This window comes from Rhinoraja longicauda, chromosome 7 (genome assembly GCF_053455715.1).
Source record: "Rhinoraja longicauda isolate Sanriku21f chromosome 7, sRhiLon1.1, whole genome shotgun sequence".
Classification (NCBI taxonomy): domain Eukaryota; kingdom Metazoa; phylum Chordata; class Chondrichthyes; order Rajiformes; family Arhynchobatidae; genus Rhinoraja; species Rhinoraja longicauda.
In genome coordinates this window covers 62,896,825-62,918,476 of record NC_135959.1, presented here as the reverse complement: position 1 = coordinate 62,918,476, position 21,652 = coordinate 62,896,825, and the positions used below count along the sequence as shown (strand labels likewise).

The following is a 21,652-nucleotide window of genomic DNA, read 5'->3' as shown; positions in this document are numbered from 1 at the left end:
GCATCCTTGTGCATGGTAATATATTAATTTTTGGCAGCTGCTTCATGAAGCCATACAAAATGTAGTCATTATAGATTGTTTTTGAAGTACCTTTTATCAGTAGAAGTGTAAAGTTTTCTGATTATATTCTTGAGCTATATGAAGCAACACAATTGTAAATATTTTCTCTCCAATCCAGAGTTAGACAACACAAAATGTTCTTTCTGATCTAAGACTAGCAATCTCTGTTGTTGGTAAGTGAGTTCGCCAAACCACTTAAAATTGGAGCATTTCAATGCTTCAAACCTGTGCGGCTTTATGCTGTATTAGTTTTCGTTGATGTTCCTCCTCTTGTAACCTCTGTTCTAATTCACAAATTTTTTTCTAGACGAAAGAGCAAAGTAGCAGTCAAATTATATTGAGCATGGAAAGGCACTTAATTGAATATCGTAAAACTATGATGATCCAGTACATTTGGGACTTTGGTGGTATCGAACGAGCAGATTTTCAAGACTATTGATCTTTCATTGATACCCAAAAACACTTTCAATTCATTTTAATGAAATGTTATAGTTCCACAGCTTTATAATAAATGTTCCAATAAACCTGATGAATCGGAATGAAATGTAGAAACTTAGATCCTTGTCAGTCGAAAGGGAGCATGGTAAACATCACCTGGCAAACCAGGTTCCAAAATGCAGTTTTTCCAAATAGTGGATTATCAGTGTTTTACTGTACATGCATAATTATATTGTAATAACACATCAGAAACAAGTTTATCAGAAACAAGAAACAATTCCTCAGAAAATCATACAGATTTAACATTAACATCATAACCAATTATTGGAGTGAATTCTTTCTACGGAAGATTTAATTTGTGCTAAACTTGTATTTTTATACCACTTGCTTCTTATCTCTCATTTCATTCCAATTTAATTTTCCTTCTCTAATCAGCTTTCTAAGCATGATTTAACATTGAATTAGATTTGATTTAGATTCCATGGATTCTTATATCCCCATTATCCGTCCAAATGCAGTACTCCTAATCCTCTTTACACATGCTGTAGACCTCCACTCAGGTTGGTGCACTTAATCAGATGCCCAATGATAAGGAAGTGCTACTCTAATCTCCACAATGTAAGAGGACAGTTTTCAACGTGGAGATTGGCAAGAGATAGAGTCATACAGAGTGGAAACAGGCCCATCGCCCCAACTTGCCCACACTGACCAACATGTCCCATCTACACTAGTCCCACCAAATGCTAAATCTGGGTTCATTGGATTTTTCTTTAAAAAGCACAGGTTCAAGGAACAAGAGAATACATCATATGCAAGACTGACATTTGCACTCGACTATCAGGTACTAACAGCACAAGCATGTGAGCCTTTTGTATTAACTTAAAGTTACCACCTACAAGTAAATCTCCGTTAATTCATCCCATTTATGACTCAAATTACCAGATTTTCCAGACTGTTGCTGCTATTTTCATTAATAACAGCATTCTTAATTCACCTTTTTCATAGAATGTTACACATTTAAATTGTCCAGCAAACCAGTTTAGTGGAAAGGAGTGTACAAAACAGGATCCTGGCTGACAGGGAATTAATGAACCTAGGCTTTAGCCAGGAGAAACGGAGCACAGCAAACATTACTTGATGCCAAACCATCACGATTTCATATGCTCCGGCAGCAAATTATTGGAATTTTACTAAATACCCAAATATTACTGAATTGTCAGAATTATATTTTCATGGTATCAAAATGACATACGATTATGGCATTGCCAAATGTAACATTCAGTATGAATTTTATTTATAAATGAAAATCCTAGTCAGAAAATACATTTAATAAATAAACCATTTACCTCTGCTGCCGTCTGTGTTGCTGTGAGTTTAAGATACTCTCTCTCAATAAAGTCAAGTTTTTCAAGCTTTGATTGTAGATCTGAATGGTCCATAGAACTCTTCTTTTCTAAAGATGCCTGGTTTAACAAGAATGCAACTGAAGTCATGAAATTTATTTTCTTGTATTTATACAAGTTGCCACTTTAGGGAGTACAATTTTGTGCATTACCTCCTTATGAATTTATAGGAATAAAGTAGTAATTATTTTGTCCCATCCCTTGTCAGGTAATTATGACTAATCTGCTTCTCAACTCCATCTTCCCATCTTGATTCTGCAATCCCTAATAATGACTAACCACAATCTCGCAATTTTGGTTTTGAAAACTTTCAAATTACATAGCTTCAAAAACTAAACAAAAGATTCCTGATTTCAAAAGCCAGGTATCAGCCATGAACAGTGTAGATCTAATTTTAAGATTGTTTTCTCTTTTTCTGGCCATCATCAATTCTTTTTTGGAAACTTCAAAAATTTAATTAGATCCCTTTATCCACTGTAAATCTAATAAATCATGTGTTAGGTGGGATACCCATCACAGGAATTTTCTAGCTTTCATTTCATAGCCTGTTAATATTCTTTATATATCTTTCAGGATCTCTACCGTGTTCACATAAGTTACATATACCTTTTGTTGATCAAAGTAGTTTAATTGCGTATAGTCCTTTAGTGATTTTCATCGTTTTTGTATTCGCCAAATATGTTTTCTTTTGAACATATTGTTCCTCTGAAGTTTCATCTGTTAGTGATTATATCCTGTCTATTGTGGTTAGCCGTACTACATCTCTTAAGTTAGTCTTACCTAAATTTGAAAGCTCGAGCCATGATTCATCCTTCTCCCTTTCAAACATAACATGAAAAGAAAATCATATAATGGCTGACATTAGCTAGGTTTTCTCATATATTGTAAACTACAAGTTTTTTACTTGGCATCCAATTTGGTCTGTTATTTTGTTGGGTCAAGAGCACAATTTTGTTCAAAATAAGCTGTCTCTGAAACCAGAACTGTTCTGGTTCTCAGGTTCTGCTGAAATTAAAGTCTCCCACCGCAATTACACTGCTTTGTCAAAATGCTTATCTAATTAGATAACGTGCTATTTTATTACAATTGACTGGAAATTCATAAAGTCAAAGGCTTTTATTCTTTTCTATTCCTCAATTCTACATAAGCATTTCAAATGCTCCTATTAACGTGGGTTGTTTTTAAATGTGCTATACAAATAAAATTGACTTGACTTGACTTGACTATTAAAACTTCCTTTCCTATGCTGCAATTACCCATGTCAATTTAGCTGGGGTTTTTTTCTAATTTCTCTGTTCTTTATAAATGACTTGGAACCATTGATAAATATAACCAAATGGTATAATGTTGGAAAATGACATTGGGAAAGGAGAATATTAGTATAAACATCAAAAATACATGTCCAAATTAAAGAATGTAAAACAGTACAAGACTAACAATTATTTATGGTTCTCAAGATTACAGAGATAAAACATTGAGTATGAAGGGATTCTTGACATGAATTCATTTTGGTGGTATTACACAAATATTTGTCAAAAAATATTGTTCATGAAGGTAAAACATATCCAGTGCCTTAGATTTTAAAATTGGTGCAATCCAGTTCCATTGATACTTTGTTTCAAAACTGTCAGTCAGTAATATTGATCTTATTATTTCTTACATCGTTTAAAAAGAAGCCATAATAACAATTATGGGGTCACAAGGAACTGCAGGAGCTGGAATGTTGAGCAAAATACTGTGTGCTGGAATAATTATGCGTGTCAGATAGCATCTGTGGAGGGAAGGGACAGGTGATGTTTTGAGTCAGGACCCTTCTTCAGTATGCACTTAATCAAATGGAAGATTCATACTCTCACATATATTCAAACAGTGGGTTGAGGCAAATATAATAGTGACATTTAAGAGATTAGAATATGGATAGGCAGGGAATGGAGTGGTATGAATTATTGGCAGGCAGATAAGAGATGGTCTTGGCATTATGCTCAGCACAAACATTGTGGACCAAAGGGCCCGTTCTTGTGCCAAGCTGTTCTATGTTCTACGTGAAAACAATAACTAATTTCTAAAACCATGTATGAAGTGAAGAAATAGACATGGCTCCAAGACTTTGGGATATATTCTTTCACATATTCACATCTGCTTGCCAACTTTATCAGCATTACCTGTCTCTGCAACATTGCTCCTCGTTCCATTTCTGCTGTTTGGACCATTTTTCTCATGTATTCTAGTTGTTTTTCCAGAATGTTACAACGAGACTCAGCTGCTGACAAATGAGTGGCCAAGGCTGGAAATTAACCATAATAATCTAATATAACTATGGTAATAAATTGCTTTGTGATGAAGAGTAACTATTTTAACAAGTAGGTAATTCTCACAAGCACACTTTCAAATATCAGAATGGAGGTCTGCAAACAATATATGTGAGCTAAATTGAAATGCTGACACACGGAAATTTTCAGAATGCATGCCATTTGTAATCAGCAATTCTAAGAATTTAATTACGTCTGTCATCATATCATTGAGCAGATGTAGATTTCGCAATAACATTTAAAATTGTACAAAAGTAATTGGTTTTGCTTTTGCTTAACCTGCAAACGATTGATTGGCAAACAAAGAATGAGTTCCTAACTGGGTATCACCTCTGCACACGATGCAAAATTAGCTGTTTTCATTTGAAGTAAAACTATCTATATCTATATATCTATTACTAAAACTCTCGGTTTGTTTGTGTGTATATGTTTATGTGTGTACCATGCCCTCTACACAGCCATAACGACAGTGTGACAATTTTAGGTCCCTACTCACCATTCCGCCGTGGTCTGAATAAACCCACTTTTGTTACTTTTTAAGAACAATTTACATAATAAACTTTAATAAATGTGCTCCCCCCCCTCCGGGAGGACTGGCGCCCGTCCCGGCGTGGTCAGGCCTGACCTTCCTCCTGTGGTGCAATGCGCAGCAGAGGATCCATAAGATGGCTGTCCCCGCTGATCGCAGCCGAGCTGCAGGAGAGGCTTCGGCTCCACGCCCGCCCTCAGGAGAAATGGGGCCGAGGTCAGAGCATCTCCCTGTTCACACTCGCCCACTCACGGCCCCAGGAGACACTCCCCGCCCGGCAACCGAGCTGCAGGAGACGCTTCGGCTCCACGCTCAGCCCGCAGGAGAAACGGGGCTGAGGCCAGTGTGTTTTCCCTGTCCCCACTTGCCCGCCCACGGAGGCACTCCCTGCCTGGCAACGGGTCCTCGGTTGCGCAGGGGGGGGGAGGGGAGGAGAGAGGGGGAGGGGAAGAGAGAGGGGGGGGGGAGGGGAAGAGAGAGGGGGAGGGGAGGAGAGAGGGGGATGGGGGGACAGAGGGGGGGAAAGAGTGGGATGGGGAGGGGTGAAGGGGAGTGGGGAGAAGGGGATGGAGAGGGGTGAAGGGGATGGAGAGGGGTGAAGGGGATGGGGGAGCAGTGAAGGGGAGGGGGGGAGGGAAGGGGGTGCTGCACCAATGCAGGAGAGGTTTGGATCCAACGGGTCCACTTGGTCTAGTACTAACTAAAATTCTCTTGCACTGCAGGCAAGTTGCCCCACCCCCTTCCCCACCACTCCACCCAAGATACTTGCCATGCAAGATTAACCTTTACACAGACAAGGCCCATGAGGATTATGAAGGAAGCAGAAAACAACTAAACTTGACAAGTAGGATTAAGAAGAATCCAGAGACATGCTATACATATATTAAAATCTAAAGATAGCTAAGAAAAGGGTAGGTCCACTCAAGGACGAAGAAGGAAATTTGTGCTTGGAGTCAGAGGACATGAGTTTTGGCCCAAGTGATTATTTTGTATTGGTATCACCAAGGATAGTGAGATCAGAAAAGGGTATATTGATATTCAAGGGGAAGTTGATATTATGGAGGTGATGGGGCTTTTGAAAAAACATTAAGATGGATAACTCATCGGGACTGGATTGAATCTCTCTCAGGACACTCAGGGAGGAGATTGCGGGGTCTTTACTAAGATCTTTACGTTGTTTTTACCCACAGGCAAGATGGGAGAATAGCTAATATCAGAGACATCAAGAGAGTGCATATTTTGAAATCGAGCAGAAATCAAGGGTTCTGGAGAAACTGTGGGTCAGGCAGCATTTTTTAAGAGAAGTGGACAGACGATGTTTCAGGTTGGGACCCTTCTTGGAGGATTTAATGAAAGGTCTCAACCCGAAATGTAATCTGTCCATTTCCCTTCACAGACGCTGCCTGACCCGCTGAATTCCTATTGCAATTTATTTTACAATAGCTGATATTATTCTTTTTAGAGCTACGGGGACAAGCCAGGAAATTAAAGGTTGGTGAATTACATCAGTGAACCTATTTGAGAAGGTTCTTACACAAAGGGTTTACCCATATTTGGAAAAGTATATGGACTTAAAAAGGAACGTTAGCATGGCTCTGTGTGCGAGAGGTTCGGTCTCTCAAATTTGGTTGAATGTTTTGATGAAATAACTGAGGTTGACGAAGGGAGGGTACTGGATGTTGTCTGCATTGACTTCAGTAAAGCAATAGAGAAGATTTCTCATGGAAGACACAAATTAGTACACATTTGGAATCTTGCATTAAATACAAAGTGCAAGAGCAACTCAGCAGGTCAGACAGCATCTTTGGAGGACATGTGTGGGTGCCGTTTGTGCCAGAAACAGGTCCTCCAGAGAGGCTGCCTAACCCGCTGCGTAACTCCAGCACTTTGTGTCCTCTCATGGTAGACTGGTCCAGAAGATCAAGTCACAAGGGATCCACAGTGAGTTGGTAAGATGGATCGAAAATTGGCTTGGTCCTACAAGATAGAGCAGTGACGATTCTTCGATTGTACGCCTGTGGGCAGGGGTGTTCCACCAGAATCGAGGTTGGTTCCTCCGTGGTTTGTGAGATATATATATATATATATTTATATATGATCTGGATGAAAATGTAGGTGGGCTGATCAGTGTGCTTGCAGATAACACAGAAATTGGCAGAGTTGTAGATGGTGAGATTTGTCAAATGACATTGCAGAATATATTGATCAGATGGTGATTTAGGTAAAGAAATTACAGATGGAATTTAATCCAGTGTGAGATATTGCAATTTGGGAGGTCAAACGCAAGAGGAAAGTGTTTAGTAAATAACAGAACCCTTGCAAGCATTGATGTCCAGGGGTATCTTAAGGTCAAGTACAAAGAAAGTAATATCACAAGCATAGAAAGTAGTAAAGGCAGCATAAGGCATACTGTCCTTCAATAGTTGGGAAATTGAGTACAAAAGTCAGGAAGTCATGTGTAGGAAAGAACTGCAGATGTTGGTTTAAATCGAAGGTAGACACAAAATGCTGGAGTAACTCAGCTGGACAGGCAGCATCTCTGGAGAGAAGGAATGGGTGACGTTTCGGGTCAAGACCATTCTTCAGACTGAAGTCATGTTGCATATGTGCGAAACTTTAGTTATTCCACATTTGAAGTATTGCATGCAGTTCCAGTCAGCACACCACAGGAAGGATGTGGAAGCTTCAGAGAAGGTGCAGAAAAGGTTCACCAGGATGTTGTCTGGATTGGAGAGTATTAACTACAGAGAATTTAGATAATCCTGGAGCATCCAAGGCCGAAGGGAACCTGACAGAAGTATATAAAATTATGAGAAGCATAGATAGGGAAAATTGGGTCTTTTCCTCAGGCCAAATACCAGAGGGCAAATTTTTAAGATGACAGGAGAGAATGTTTAAAGAAGATTTGCAAGACAGGTTTTTTAAAACCTGCACAGAGGGGTACATGCCTGGAATATGCTGTCATAGTAGTACATGGAGTTACAATAATAATGCTGCAGAGGCAGACACATAAATGTGGAGGGAATCTAGGATACAGACAATGTGCAGGAAGATGGGATAAGCTCGATTGACACCATAGTTGGCACAGACATGGTGGGCTGAAAGGGTTGTTCCCGTGTAGAAATGTTCTATGTAACTGACATGTTCAATTAAGCTACCTGACATTACATTTGTATCAGAGCAGGATTTTCCAAAAAGACCAGTTAAAGCATACAAGATAGCAAGAGCATACAAATACTTCCCTTGCAGCCAGAGTGGTTTGCAAGCACAATGCAAAAACCTCTCCAAATTCTTGTCATCTCTGTTGCAAAGAGTATTATATATTAACGACAATATTTCGCTGGTCACTGCAAAGGCATTCAACTCTAGAGCTCAACTAACCTACTAAAGTGGAGATAGTTGAGAACTTCATATTCCTAGATATAAATGTCACCAACAATTTGGCCTGGTCCAATCACAATAGACAATAGACAATAGGTGCAGGAGTAGGCCATTCAGCCCTTCGAGCCAGCACCGCCATTCAATGCGATCATGGCTGATCACTCTCAATCAGTACCCCGTTCCTGCCTTCTCCCCATACCCCCTAACTCCGCTATCCTTAAGAGCTCTATCCAGCTCTCTCTTGAAAGCATCCAACGAACTGGCCTCCACTGCCTTCTGAGGCAGAGAATTCCACACCTTCACCACCCTCTGACTGAAAAAGTTCTTCCTCATCTCCGTTCTAAATGGCCTACCCCTTATTCTTAAACTGTGGCCCCTTGTTCTGGACTCCCCCAACATTGGGAACATGTTATCTGCCTCTAATGTGTCCAATCCCCTAATTATCTTATATGTTTCAATAAGATCCCCCCTCATCCTTCTAAATTCCAGTGTATACAAGCCCAATCGCTCCAGCCTTTCAACATACGACAGTCCCGCCATTCCGGGAATTAACCTGGTGAACCTACGCTGCACGCCCTCCATAGCAAGAATATCCTTCCTCAAATTTGGAGACCAAAACTGCACACAGTACTCCAGGTGCGGTCTCACCAGGGCCCGGTACAACTGTAGAAGGACCTCTTTGCTCCTATACTCAACTCCTCTTGTTACGAAGGCCAACATTCCATTGGCTTTCTTCACTGCCTGCTGTACCTGCATGCTTCCTTTCATTGACTGATGCACTAGGACACCCAGATCTCGTTGAACTCCCCCTCCTCCTAACTTGACACCATTCAGATAATAATCTGCCTTTCTATTCTTGCTTCCAAAGTGAATAACCTCACACTTATCTACATTAAACTGCATCTGCCATGTATCCGCCCACTCACACAACCTGTCCAAGTCACCCTGCAGCCTTATTGCATCTTCCTCACAATTCACACTACCCCCCAACTTAGTATCATCTGCAAATTTACTAATGGTACTTTTAATCCTTTCGTCTAAGTCATTAATGTATATCGTAAATAGCTGGGGTCCCAGCACCGAACCTTGCGGTACCCCACTGGTCACTGCCTGCCATTCCGAAAGGGACCCATTTATCCCCACTCTTTGCTTTGTCTGTCAACCAATTTTCTATCCATGTCAGTACCCTACCCCCAATACCATGTGCCCTAAATTTGCCCACTAATCTCCTATGTGGGACCTTGTCGAAGGCTTTCTGAAAGTCGAGGTACACCACATCCACTGATTCTCCCTTGTCAATTTTCCTAGTTACATCCTCAAAAAATTCCAGTAGATTTGTCAAGCATGATTTCCCCTTCGTAAATCCATGCTGACTCGGAATGATCCCGTTACTGCTATCACATTGGTGTTATGGTCAAGAAAGCTTACCAACAGTTCCATTTTGTCAGTTTCTCACAGCAACTCGGTACACGTGACAATAATAAGACATTACCAATGCACACTGAGACCGGAAGCACAAGGATTATTGAGGGACAATATTAGATTCCAAGCATAAATGTTTGCAAATATTAGAACAGAAATCCCATTTCAACAAACCTTGATTATGTTGTGCTACTTCTGGCTGTGCAGTATTGCATTCTTGTTGGCTCTTATCTAAGATTTTTTTGTATTCTGCTGTTTCCTTAGAGATTCGTTTCAAGTGTTCCTCTGCCTGCATTCGTTCGAGCTCCAACCTCCGAATCTTCTCTTGTAGATTTCGTAACGCCGAAAGAACCGCTAAAATAAGTCAAAGTCAGATCAGGAGGATTTGGACTGTATATCGATAAATTCAACCACTAAACTGCAGTAGAATCTAAATTTGTCTAAAATAAAAAAGGCTGTAAAATACACTTGCTAACTCATAAAAATATCTTGTCTAATCTTATTGTTATATTCAGGAGAACTACATGCATGCCTTCAGATCATTTCATTTGATCAGATTCACCGATGTAATGCACAAATATTAGGTATCATCCTTGAATGACGTAGGTTTTCTCCATGATCTCTGGTTTCCTCTCACACTCCCAAGACATGCAGGTTTGTCGGTTAATTGGTTTGGTATAATTGTAAATTGACCCCAGTGTGTGTGTGTGTGTAGGAATAGCTTTACTGTGCGGGGATCGATGGTCAATGAGGACTCGGTGGGCCTAAGGGCCTGTTTCTGCGCTGCATCACTAAACTAAAAAAAGACTATAGATATGGAGCCTCACAATGCCGGATGTATATCGATACCACGATCTTCCTTTTTTAAAACAGTGAAATGATCCCTCAACTTTCCAACTTGAAAAAATACATCTGCTCTAATAATAACCAATTAAGCCCAAATATCATCCTGGTGAATTTGTACTGTATACATTCCAAGTCAAAATTTTCATCCTTCATTTTGGTTGCTAAAATAGAAATTTGTACTCCAAATGAGTCTTACAAAGATTTAGTGCAATTGAAACATTAGCACATCTGAACTGAAAACTCCAATGTCGAACATTTAACTGGTGTTTTGAATCTATACATTAATTTGACAGTGTACATGAAGAGCTGAATATCTTTACTTAACTATCCACACATCCAGCTGACCCGTTAGAGTCTGCAAATCCCACACAAGATTCATTAGTATGTTAGAACTCACAGAACCTGAGTGAAAGCAAATCATCCTTGAACCCAAGGCCGGTCTAAGAACAGCGAACTTTGCTTCTCAGTTAGAAATTATTCCACTTTGTCTTTTTCAAAATTTCACACTTCACCAAAATGATTTGCCCTAATTCTGCTTTCATTTGTATTCCTTTTTAACTTCCTGCTCCTAATTATACGACTTAGCTTGTCTCCCGAGCGAGGAGCTGTTGAAATTAATTTATTTCACAAAATGCTGGAGCAACTCAGCAGGTCAGGCAGCATCTCAGGAGAGAAGGAATGGGTGACGTTTCGGGTCGAGACCCTTCTTCAGACTGATGAAACTAATTGCTCAGATTGGCATGTTTTGCTCACTATTTACAATTCGACCTTGGAAATCAGAAGTGCAGTAGCCAAATATGGGGAGAACGCCAGATCAGGGTGATAAGGTGAATTCTGAGGGAGAAGGTAATAAAGTCCAAGAAATGTATTTGGAATGCCTTGTGCAGCATTTGGTGAAGAAAATATGCAGCCTACAAGCTTCTTTGAAAGCAAGGCTATAAATAGGCTATAACAGGAAAATATTTGAGAGCATAAATATAGAGCCAACTAAAAGTAGCACAAAGATAAAGAAGATAAACCATCTTTAGTATTTAGATCCACAACTTTCCGTGAAGTTCATCTGTGCAATTGTCCTTGACGCCCCATGGTATCATGTTCCACACTATAACCAACTGAGTATTTGAAAAAAAGAAGGTAATTTAGTGAAAGAGTGGGGGTGGAAAATGGGTTGTGCAGCATAAGTATCCTGGAAGACTGGAGAATAGCTAATGTTGTCAGTTTGTCTAAGTAGGGAGAATCCAGGGAATAATAGGCCAGTGAGCCTCACATCAGTGGTACAGATGCTACAGAAGAGGATTCTTTAGGACAGGGTTTACTCCCATTTGGAAGAGAATGGGTTAACAAGCAACAGTCAGCATGGCATTGTTCGTGGCCGAACCCATCTTACTAACTTAATCAAATTATTTGAAGACGCAACAAAGGTGATCAATGAGGGTAGGGTGGTGGATACTGCCTAAATGGATTTTAATAAGGCATTTGATAAAGTCCTCCATGGTTGGCTGACGCAGAAAAAGAAGATGAATAAGTTTAGCAGTGACATGTTTGTATGGTTTCATAACTGGCTTACTGAGAGAAGACATGGACTTGTGGTGGAAAAATGTTGTTTGTGATATATATATATATAAATAACTGACACAAATATAGATGGATTGGTTAGTAAGCTTGCAGATGATACTAAAATTGCTGGCTTCACATACTCTAAGTAAGGCTTTAAAAGTATGCAACGGGATATAAATCAGCTACGGAAATGGGTTGAGAAATGGCAGATAGTTTAACCCAAACAAGTTGGAGGTGTTGTACTTTGGAAGGTCGAATGCAAGGGGAGTGCAAGACTCGTAACAGCATTGATGTACAGAGGGATCTTGGGGTCCAAATCCATAAGTCCTGAAAATGGCAGCACAAGTAGATAGAATGATAAAGAAGGCGAATGACATGCTTGCCTTCATTGGTTGAGGCTTTGAGTAAAAGAGTCAGGAAGTCATTTTGCGACTTTTTTTAAACTTTGGTTAGGACGCATTTGGAGTTCGGCATGCAGTTCTGGTCGCCCCAATGCAGGAAGGATGTGGTGGTTTGGAAAGGATGTAGACAGTTTGCCAGAACGATGGCTGGATTAGAGGGTATTTGCTACAAGGAGAGATTAGCCAGGCTTGGATTGTTTTCTCGGGAACACCTGAAGGTGCAGGGAAGACCCGATAGAGGTATATAAAATTATGAGGGGATAGGGAGGGTAGTCAGAACCTTTTTCGCAGGATGGAAATATCAAATACTAGGGGGCATAGCTTTAGGATGACAGGAGCAAAGTTTAAAAAAGTTGCGCAGCAAAGTTTTTGCAGATGGTTTTGAGTGCCTGCAACATGCTGGATACAATAGTGGTATTTAAGAGACCTTTGAATATGTAGGGAATGGTGGGATATGGATATGGCGTAGGCAAATAAGAGTTGGCATTGGCATCATGTTCGGCCCAGACATTGTGCACTGAAGGGCCTGATCCTGTGATGTACTGCTCCATGTTCTATCAATTGAGCTAACTGGAACAGGCACACAATGGTGCAGCCAATTACCCTCAAAGAATTCACAAATTATTATCCAACAACATGAGATATGGAATACAATTCACTGTCATGGAATTCACATAGAAAAAAATGAACAAATATTTGGTTATGATTTTTTTCTAAAATCTGCACAAATACAAGCTTTTTTTGTGTTATGGAAAATCACGACACAGACTGTTTCTTAGGAACAATAACCCTCTCTGCTAAAAGGTTATCATCTGTACTTTTGTTCCAATCTGTTCCGTTACTATAAGTAGTCCTCTAAAGCAATTGCAATCCTCTTGTAACAGGGACAGATGGCACTTTCTTGAGTTTAATACTGGATTTGAAACTATGGCACCTTTGACAATAACAATGCAACACTAGCTGGATAATACTATCCATCCTAAATTGTCTACTTGAGCAACATAAAAGGTGTTCGGATCTACGAATCAAATTATCTACACTAATCAAACACTGAAGTCCTAATTTGATTAGATTATTTTCATATCTATTGTGATGTAAATAAGTGAAGTACGATTTGCGTCAAGTGAAATCAAAAACAAATTATTTTGTTAATTTTAAAGGATTACACACCTCTACTATTACTCTCAGGATATGCAACAACTGGCTTATCTGGGTTCCGTCTCAAGTCAGCATTGAGGAAGGGTTTATCCACTGGGTATGCCACAAATGACGGCACGGACAAGGTGTCCGACATTGGTAATACTTGAAAACTTCCATCCAAACAGGGCTGCAGCTATTGAATAAAATTCCAAATACAACATATTAAGATATTTCTGGAAAATAAAAACAACTGGGTAACTTACTGTGTCAAATAGGTCTTGAACATTTGATAATAATTTTTTAATAATATTACTTTGTCGATAATTTATCTGCAGAATTCCTTCAATTCTACTTTGAATGCAAGAAATAACAATGTGACAAAGACCAAGTTGTTTGATAAGCTATATTGCAACATTTACAATCAGTGAAGCACTTTCTGAATCCTTCATCTGTCAATAACTTTCAAAATAAGTAATGAACAAAAGATAAGATAGCAGCAGTTACATGTCATTCTTCTCTAAAGCACATGCACAGAAAACATGAAAATATGTACTTCCCAATTTCAGCAAATTGCTTAGAAAGAGTTTAAAAGTCACATAAATTCTTCTACGTGTTACACAACACAAAAATCTAGCAAATACATATTAATTATATTCCAGCAGAAAAATATCAACTGCATCCACTGGCTGCTCCAGTTCAGTTTCTACCTAATCCCACATGGTGAAATATGATCACAATACAGCCTCCCCCTCTCCAGTTTGGCTCTGGTTCTGGTTGATTACTGCGCAAACACCTCATTAGTGGTTATCTCGCGCAAGTCGGAGTGAGTAGAGTAGTGATTAAATTTTGAAATGACTGAACATCAGGAGCGGCACATGTGTTGGGTGGTAACATATTCAATTCCCTTATCGTCCTTGAGTAAAGGGAATATTGGTAGCAAAGTTTATTGAAATTTAGTGAGTTGATGATGTAGGGACCGATATGTTGTCTTGTTTCATGGCCGTTGGTGCTCTGGGAGTTCGGAAGATTTGATGTCGTGATTTTGTGAATCTCCTTGTAAATTGCAATAAGCCAGCCTGATTCTGCGGAGCTCTAGGGTATCCCATCCAAGAGAAGATTGCATATTATTCACGCTTGATTTACGCTTGTAGTCATTACATACAAAGCGAGCTGCTCAGCGTTGTACTTTCTCCAGGGTGATCTTCTTGTTGTTGTTGAAAGGATCCCATACAGCTCCACAATACTCCAATTTGGGCCTAACCAAGGACTTGTAGGCATTCTCTGATGGATGTACTACATGTGTGGAAATTTCTTTTAAGAAGGACGAGAGTTCTATTTGCTTTGTTAGTCACTTGACTAACATGCATCGCCCAACTTAAATCTTTGCTTAATTCGACTCCTAGATATGGGTGATGGTCGACAACAAGCAATGTATGGCTACCCATGTTGTATTCCAATAAAAGTGGTTTAGTCTTGTGTGTGGTTTAGTCTTGTGTGAGATATGCATGGTATGACACCTGACTTATGTACAGTCCATATGCACAAATGTGCGCTTATGAGACTGTGGGATGGTTTTGTTCGAAGCTGCTGGGATGTTCTGCTACATCACAACTCAGTTTGCAGTCGCATTTCTGAATTGCAAAGGGTTCAGGTTACATTAAGTTTTCAAGAATGGAATGCAGCCATAACCTGGGAAGGACCTGTATTTAACTTCAGCAACTAAAGCATGCAAATAAATGCTTATTTCACAAAATGCTGGAGTAACTCAGCAGGTCAGGCAGCATCTCAGGAGAGAAGGAATGGGTGACGTTTCAGGTCGAGACCCTTCTTCAGACTTCTCGACCCGAAACGTCACCCATTCATTCGAGATGCTGCCTGACCTGCTGAGTTACTCCGGCATTTTGTAAAATAAACACCTTCGATTTGTACCAGCTTCTGCAGTTATTTTCTTACAAATAAATGCTTATCTCAATACACAAAGCTTGCAATTCTATAGAACTTGTATTGCATTGTACAGAACCTCTCTGTCCTGGGCCTCCTCCATTGCCAGAATGAGACCACATGCAAACAAAAGAAACAGCATCACAACCTAACAATATCAAATTCTCCAATTTTAAGCAACTGCCTACAAACACCACCTCTTCCAGCTTACTTCCCCTCACCACATTCAGTCTGAAGAAGGGTCCCAACCAGAAACATTTGCTATCCATGTTCTCCAGAGATGTTGCCTAACCTGCTCAGTTACTCCAGCATTTTATGTCTTTGTATTGCAGTGATAAGCCCTAAAGACATTTATAGAAGCATCATCAAATTGTCAGCATCTTGGCAGCTTACTGGCATCTGTGAACCATTTACCAAGTTGAACATATATGTACCCAGTGTCGAAAGGCAGTGTGGGCATCTAGAGATTTCCAGGTGCTGCTGCTGGCAAGTCTGACTAAAGTGGCCATCCCATAGCTCCAGACTGTAAACTTTCAAGGAGTGCATTAAACAGACTGCTATTCACAAATTTCTGACCCAGGGAGCAAGGGTGGAGTCTACCAACACTCTGCAAATGAGAAAAATATGTATTTTTGTATTCATTTTTCAGATCCAAGTGGCAATGGAAAAGCCAGCATTCCTCCCTCCCCGTTCTTGTTTGCCCTTGGAACCAAGTAGTTTTCAGGAACATTGCAGACACCACTAAAGAATCACACTTGTAAATCTGGATATTTATTGGATACAGTGCAGATTTCCTCATTGACTAAGCCTGGGAGCATTCTCACTTGGAAATAACCAGATCAGAATAATGTCAGTGTACACAAACATCAGCAGCACAAGACTTAAGGACATATCAGGCTTCTCATTCAGAATATACAACACACTATTAAACTGCAAACTTTAATAAGATTAGCCAAATGTAAATTCTACAACTGCCATGGTGGGACTTGAACACATTAACAATACCCAAAATGACTACATCCTCTTCCACTTTAGGATCAAGATTTTGATTTAAAAATATTGATTTTTAAAGGAATCTGACAGGGCACAATTATCATATTTTGTATTTACCCACATATAAAAAAGCTAGCCAGCCAGTTTAACAGTAAAAACTAGCAACAAAAGGGAGATGAACAGATGCACGGACAATCAATGTGATGTAGGTGGAAGAAGGCCATCTTAATTAAAGATGTAGATATGTAGAATTATCAATATATAAACAAATATGGAATTAAGAGGCTGTTTATATCTTGGTTATTGAATTAAGGGTGCAACATCTCAAATTTCTTAGGATTTTAACAGACCTTTACTTCTATAAAATAGGACGACCATGCAAGTAGGAACTGTGCATTAAAATGAGTTGATTGTAATGAGTTGCCATTGAAATCACCGGCGACTGTAACTTGTAGTATAAGAAAATAACTGCAGATGCTGGTACAAATCGAAGGTATTTATTCACAGAATGCTGGAGTAACTCAGCAGGTCAGGCAGCATCCCAGGAGAGAAGGAATGGGTGACGTTTCGGGTCGAGACCCTTCTTCAGACTATAACTTTATGTGTGACATGAGAAAGATGCTGGAATCTGGAATCTGGAATCCAGTAGCTGGAACAAAATACTGGAGAACTCAGCGGGCCAAGCAGCATCTGTGGAGGCAAAGTGCGTACGTCGAGGGACACAAATCCAACAGCAGCGAGAACACTCGCCCGTATCAACCAGCATCCCTGTTCCCCCACGTCGCCGCCATCGCATCAGCACATTGAAGGCGAAACTCACCTGCTGGCTCCTGTGAACAGCTGCCATTTATTTATCTGCGCGACTCAACGGGCGACCTGACTCTCGAGGCCCGCAGTGACTCGCAGACTGCAGTGCGCATGCGCGAGCCAAACCGCACCGGGGGGGAAGGGTGCGCGGTCACGGCAACAGCCGACAAAGAAGGGGTGAGGGAGGGGAGCGCACTCACAGCAAATGGCCGACGGAGGAGCGAGTGCTCACCGCAACAGCCGACAGAGGGAGGGGGAGCGCTCACGGCAACAGCTGAGAGAGGAGGGAGGGGAGCGCATTCACAGCAGCAAACGGCCGACGAGGAAGGGAGGGGACGTAACAGCGATCCGGGAAATTGGGTGGGTGCGGCAGCGTTAGCGTTTCAAAGCGGCCCCAACAGGGCTGAGTCGCCTGTTGTGTCCAAAGAAAACAGAGCAGAGCAAGATGGACCACTCCGTCGAAATCGCGTATACTGAAGTGTAGTACGCAACGGAGCGGAACATCCACCATTTTAGTAAGCAAAACCCGCCGTCCGTTTTGCCTTCCGCAGTATAATCAGTGTTGTGGGGGAATAGTATGTGTATAACAGAGCTTTATTTGTCGTTCGGTACCGAAGTACCGAACGAAACTACATAGCAGTCATAGAAAAAAAAAAAAAAGAACACTAGACACATAACCCCAACACAAACGTCCATCACAGTGACTCCAAACACCCCCTCACTGTGATGGAGGCAACAAAACTTCCACTCTCTTCCCCACGCCCACGGACAGACAGCTCGTCCCCGACTGATACTATTAAAATACAGAAAATATCTCATCTATCAATTCACATTTTTTTGTTATTTTTCTTTTAAAATGTTTTCCCCCTGCTTAATTTCTCTGATTTTATTATTTCTGCTTCTGCCCATTTGCCTCCCATGCTTCCTCCCTCTTTTGTGCAGTTTCCCTTGTATTGCTCTGCACACATTTAACTTGTATATATGAATGTGTCTGTGTGTGAGAGGCAAGATGGAGATAAATAGATATCAAAGTCCCTTCTCATGGATCAGAAGCAACTTTGATTTAAAGCAACGCTCTATTTCTCTCATCGTCTTATTTTTCACATGATATACATAAAGGCGTTTCGCACATACATACATCTCCAGTTTTTTTTCTTGTGATTTCCTCTAATTATTTGTTTAGCAACCTTTTTTCAATCTCCCTCTATATTATATATATATATATATATATTTATATATGTATATAATCAGCCGTGCACACAGTTCTCAGCACATGGTTCTCCCTATCATGATCACTGTTCTCTCACATACATTTTATTAGGGCCTACACATGCACATTTGCAATCAGTGTCATCAAACTTATTTCCAGAAATCCTAATATTGTGAATAAAATAACTATGAACACATGTCAAGATATTTTTTCATTCTTTTCATTTTATATTAGTGTAATAAAATGTAATGCATACCTACCTACACTGATACAGAAGTGCTAGCTTTAGACATGAATAATGTACATTGTTACCATAGTTTAGTTTTGAATTTAACATAATTGAGGGAGTTGGTGCAATTTAGTGCTAACCCTCACCTTTGTGAAAAATGAGTTACATGTATTAACACGATCCTTACCCACCACCCTACAACCTGTAAAAATTTCATATTTAAATTCAACCGGTAAGTTGGTCAAATAACATAGGCATCTTCTTGGGTTTTTTTTGTGATGTATGGATTTTTTCAAATGTGAATATCTCATAACGCCACATTTGTGGGTTAGCAGTATATTGCACCAACCCCCTCAATTTTAAATCATTCAAAAATAACACATTTTATTTCTGTCATTCATGGTAAGATTTACATCATTTTGTGTGCATCACAGGGTTGCACTGTTTTGCATATCAGCTAACCAATGAAAAGATCAGGTCCTTATTTATACCAGCTCTTCACCTTCCCTCCCCCCCCCCCCCCCCCCTTGTCTGAAGATGGGTCCCAACCTGAAACATCACCCATCCTTTTTCTCCAGAGATGCTGCCTGACCCGGTGATTTACTCCACCACTGTGTCTATTTGAATTGGATTCATGCTTCTGTACCACGTCAGGCAGCATTGGTCATTTTAGTGGCTGTCAAGGGTTTTTAACTAATCAATTCACCAATTCAAATTTTCTTGGCTCTAAGTATAAAGTTAAATGTCTTTTCAAATATATTGTAGATACAGTAGAGTTCTATTGTTTGCAAATGCCTAATATCTGCTTCCATGACTTTTTAAAATAAAACAAAAAGAGATACAGCTCGTGGAGGAGAAATTAAAATTACCAGAAAGCAAAGAGTTCATTAAATATGATCAATTGGCCTGATACAGACAGAGTTGATCTCTAGTGCAAATATTCAATCAGTAACATCCAAAGTTTAAAGATCACGAAGCAGCAACTCTTCAAGAAATAGTTATAAATGTCAACTTATCCAAGAAGTTGAACTTAAATAATTGTTTGCAAACATTTTGTATACAAAAAAAAAAGGCAGAGTTGTGAACACTGCCCAATCGAACACACAGAATCTGCTTACTAAAATGCGCTGAAATTTACCCATGACCTACTACGGTTTTTAGGGTCGAGTGGTCTATCTTGCTCCTCTATTATCTTTGGACTAGACTGAGCAGGAAGGAACGGCAGATACAGTGTGGAAACAGGCCCTTTGGCCCAACGAGCCCACACCGGCCAATATATCCCAGCTACACTAGTCCAACCTGCCCGTGTTTGGTCCATGTTAGATTTAACTCTAAGGGCTAACGGAATCAGGGGATTGGCCTCCACTGGGGAGGGGAACTGATTTTGGATGATCACCCATGATCATATTGAATGGCGGTGCTGGCTTGAATGGCCCACTCCTGCACCTATTTTCTATGTTCCTATCCCTCCAAACCTGTCCTATCCATGTACCTGTCTAACTGTTTCTTAAACATTGGGATAGTCCCTGCCTCAACTATCTACTCTGGCAGCTTGTTCCATACACCTACTACCCTTTTCGTTAAAAAGTTATTCCTCAGATTCCTATTAAATCTTTTCCCTTTCACCTTAAACCTATGTCCTCTGGTCCTCGATTCACCAACTCTGGGCCAGAGACTGTTCTTCTACCCGATCTATTCCACTCATGATTTTATAGAAACATAGAAAATAGGTGCAGGAGTAGGCCATTCGGCCCTTCGAGCCTGCACCGCCATTCAATATGATCATGGCTGATCATCCAGCTCAGTAACCTGTACCTGCATTCTCTCCATACCCCCTGATCCCTTTAGCCACAAGGGCCACATCTAACTCCCTCTTAAATATAGCCAATGAACTGGCCTCAACTACCTTCTGTGGCAGAGAATTCCACAGACTCACCACTCTCTGTATGAAGAAATGTTTTCTCATCTCGGTCCTAAAAGACTTCCCCCTTATCCTTAAGCTGTGACCCCTGGTTCTGGACTCCCCTAACATCGGGAACAATCTTCCCCTCAGTCTTCTGGACTCCCCCAACATCGGGAACAATCCCCCCTCAGTCTTCTAAATTCCAGCGAGTACAAGCCTAGTCTATCCAGTCTTTCTTCATATGAAAGTCCTGCCATCCCAGGGATACACATTGAGGTGTATTTACCCCTCATCGTCCTGCACTCCAAGGAATAGAGACCCAGCCTACTCAACCTCTCCCTATAGCTCACACCCTCTAGCATTGGCAATATCCTTGAAAATCTTCTCTGTACCCTTTCCAGCTTGACATCTTTCCTATAACATGGTGCCAAGAACGGAACACGATAATGGGTGTACACGCTCTACATGGAAGATAGACACAAAATGCTGAAGTAACAGTGGGATAGGCAGCATCTCTGGGTAGAGGGAATGGGTGACTTTTTGGATCGAGACTTCTTCAGACTGGACACGCTAGAGGCAGGAAACGTGTTCCCGATATTAGGGGAGTCCAGAGCCAGGAGCCACAGTTTAAGAATAAGGGGTAGGCCATATAGAATGGAGATGAGGAAAAACATTTTCATTCAGAGTTGTAAATCTGTGGAATTCTCTGCCTCAGAAGGCAGTGGAGGCCAATTCTCTGGATGCTTTCAGGAGTTAGATAGAGCTCTTAATGATAGCAGAGTCAGGGGGTATGGGGAGAGGGCAGGAACGGGGTACTAATTGTGAATGATCAGCCATGATCACATTGCATGGCGGTGCTGGCTCGAAGGGACAAATGGCCTACTCCTGCACCTATTGTCTATTGACATAGGTTCAAGGTGAGGGGGAAAAGATTTAATAGGAATCCGAGGGGTAACTTATTCACACAAAGAGCGGTGGGTGGATGCATCAAGCTGCCAGAGGTAGTCGAGCCTGGGACTATCCCATCGTTTATACGGGTACATGGATAGGACAGGTTTGGAGGGATATGGACCAAGCGCAGCC

General features: G+C 40.7%; 1 protein-coding gene across 4 annotated transcripts in view; it reads right to left on the bottom strand.

Annotated features, from left to right (window-relative positions):
- LOC144595340 (centrosomal protein of 57 kDa-like) overlaps nucleotides 1-21,652 on the bottom strand; it is a 32,804-nt gene that overhangs the window by 10,496 nt on the left and 656 nt on the right. Inside the window, exons 1-6 of one of the 4 annotated variants that reach the window (XM_078402733.1) lie at nucleotides 17,241-17,638; nucleotides 13,517-13,679; nucleotides 9,717-9,896; nucleotides 4,064-4,185; nucleotides 1,845-1,961; nucleotides 286-363 (exon numbers count right to left, since the gene is read on the bottom strand). In XM_078402733.1, coding sequence (XP_078258859.1) covers nucleotides 286-363; nucleotides 1,845-1,961; nucleotides 4,064-4,185; nucleotides 9,717-9,896; nucleotides 13,517-13,679; nucleotides 17,241-17,267 — 687 coding nt within the window. In that variant the 5' untranslated portion in view covers nucleotides 17,268-17,638. Of the gene's footprint in view, nucleotides 1-285; nucleotides 364-1,844; nucleotides 1,962-4,063; nucleotides 4,186-9,716; nucleotides 9,897-13,516; nucleotides 13,680-17,240; nucleotides 17,639-21,652 lie in introns of those variants that run through there. The other 3 variants (XM_078402732.1, XM_078402731.1, XM_078402734.1) reach the window with 3 other exon arrangements.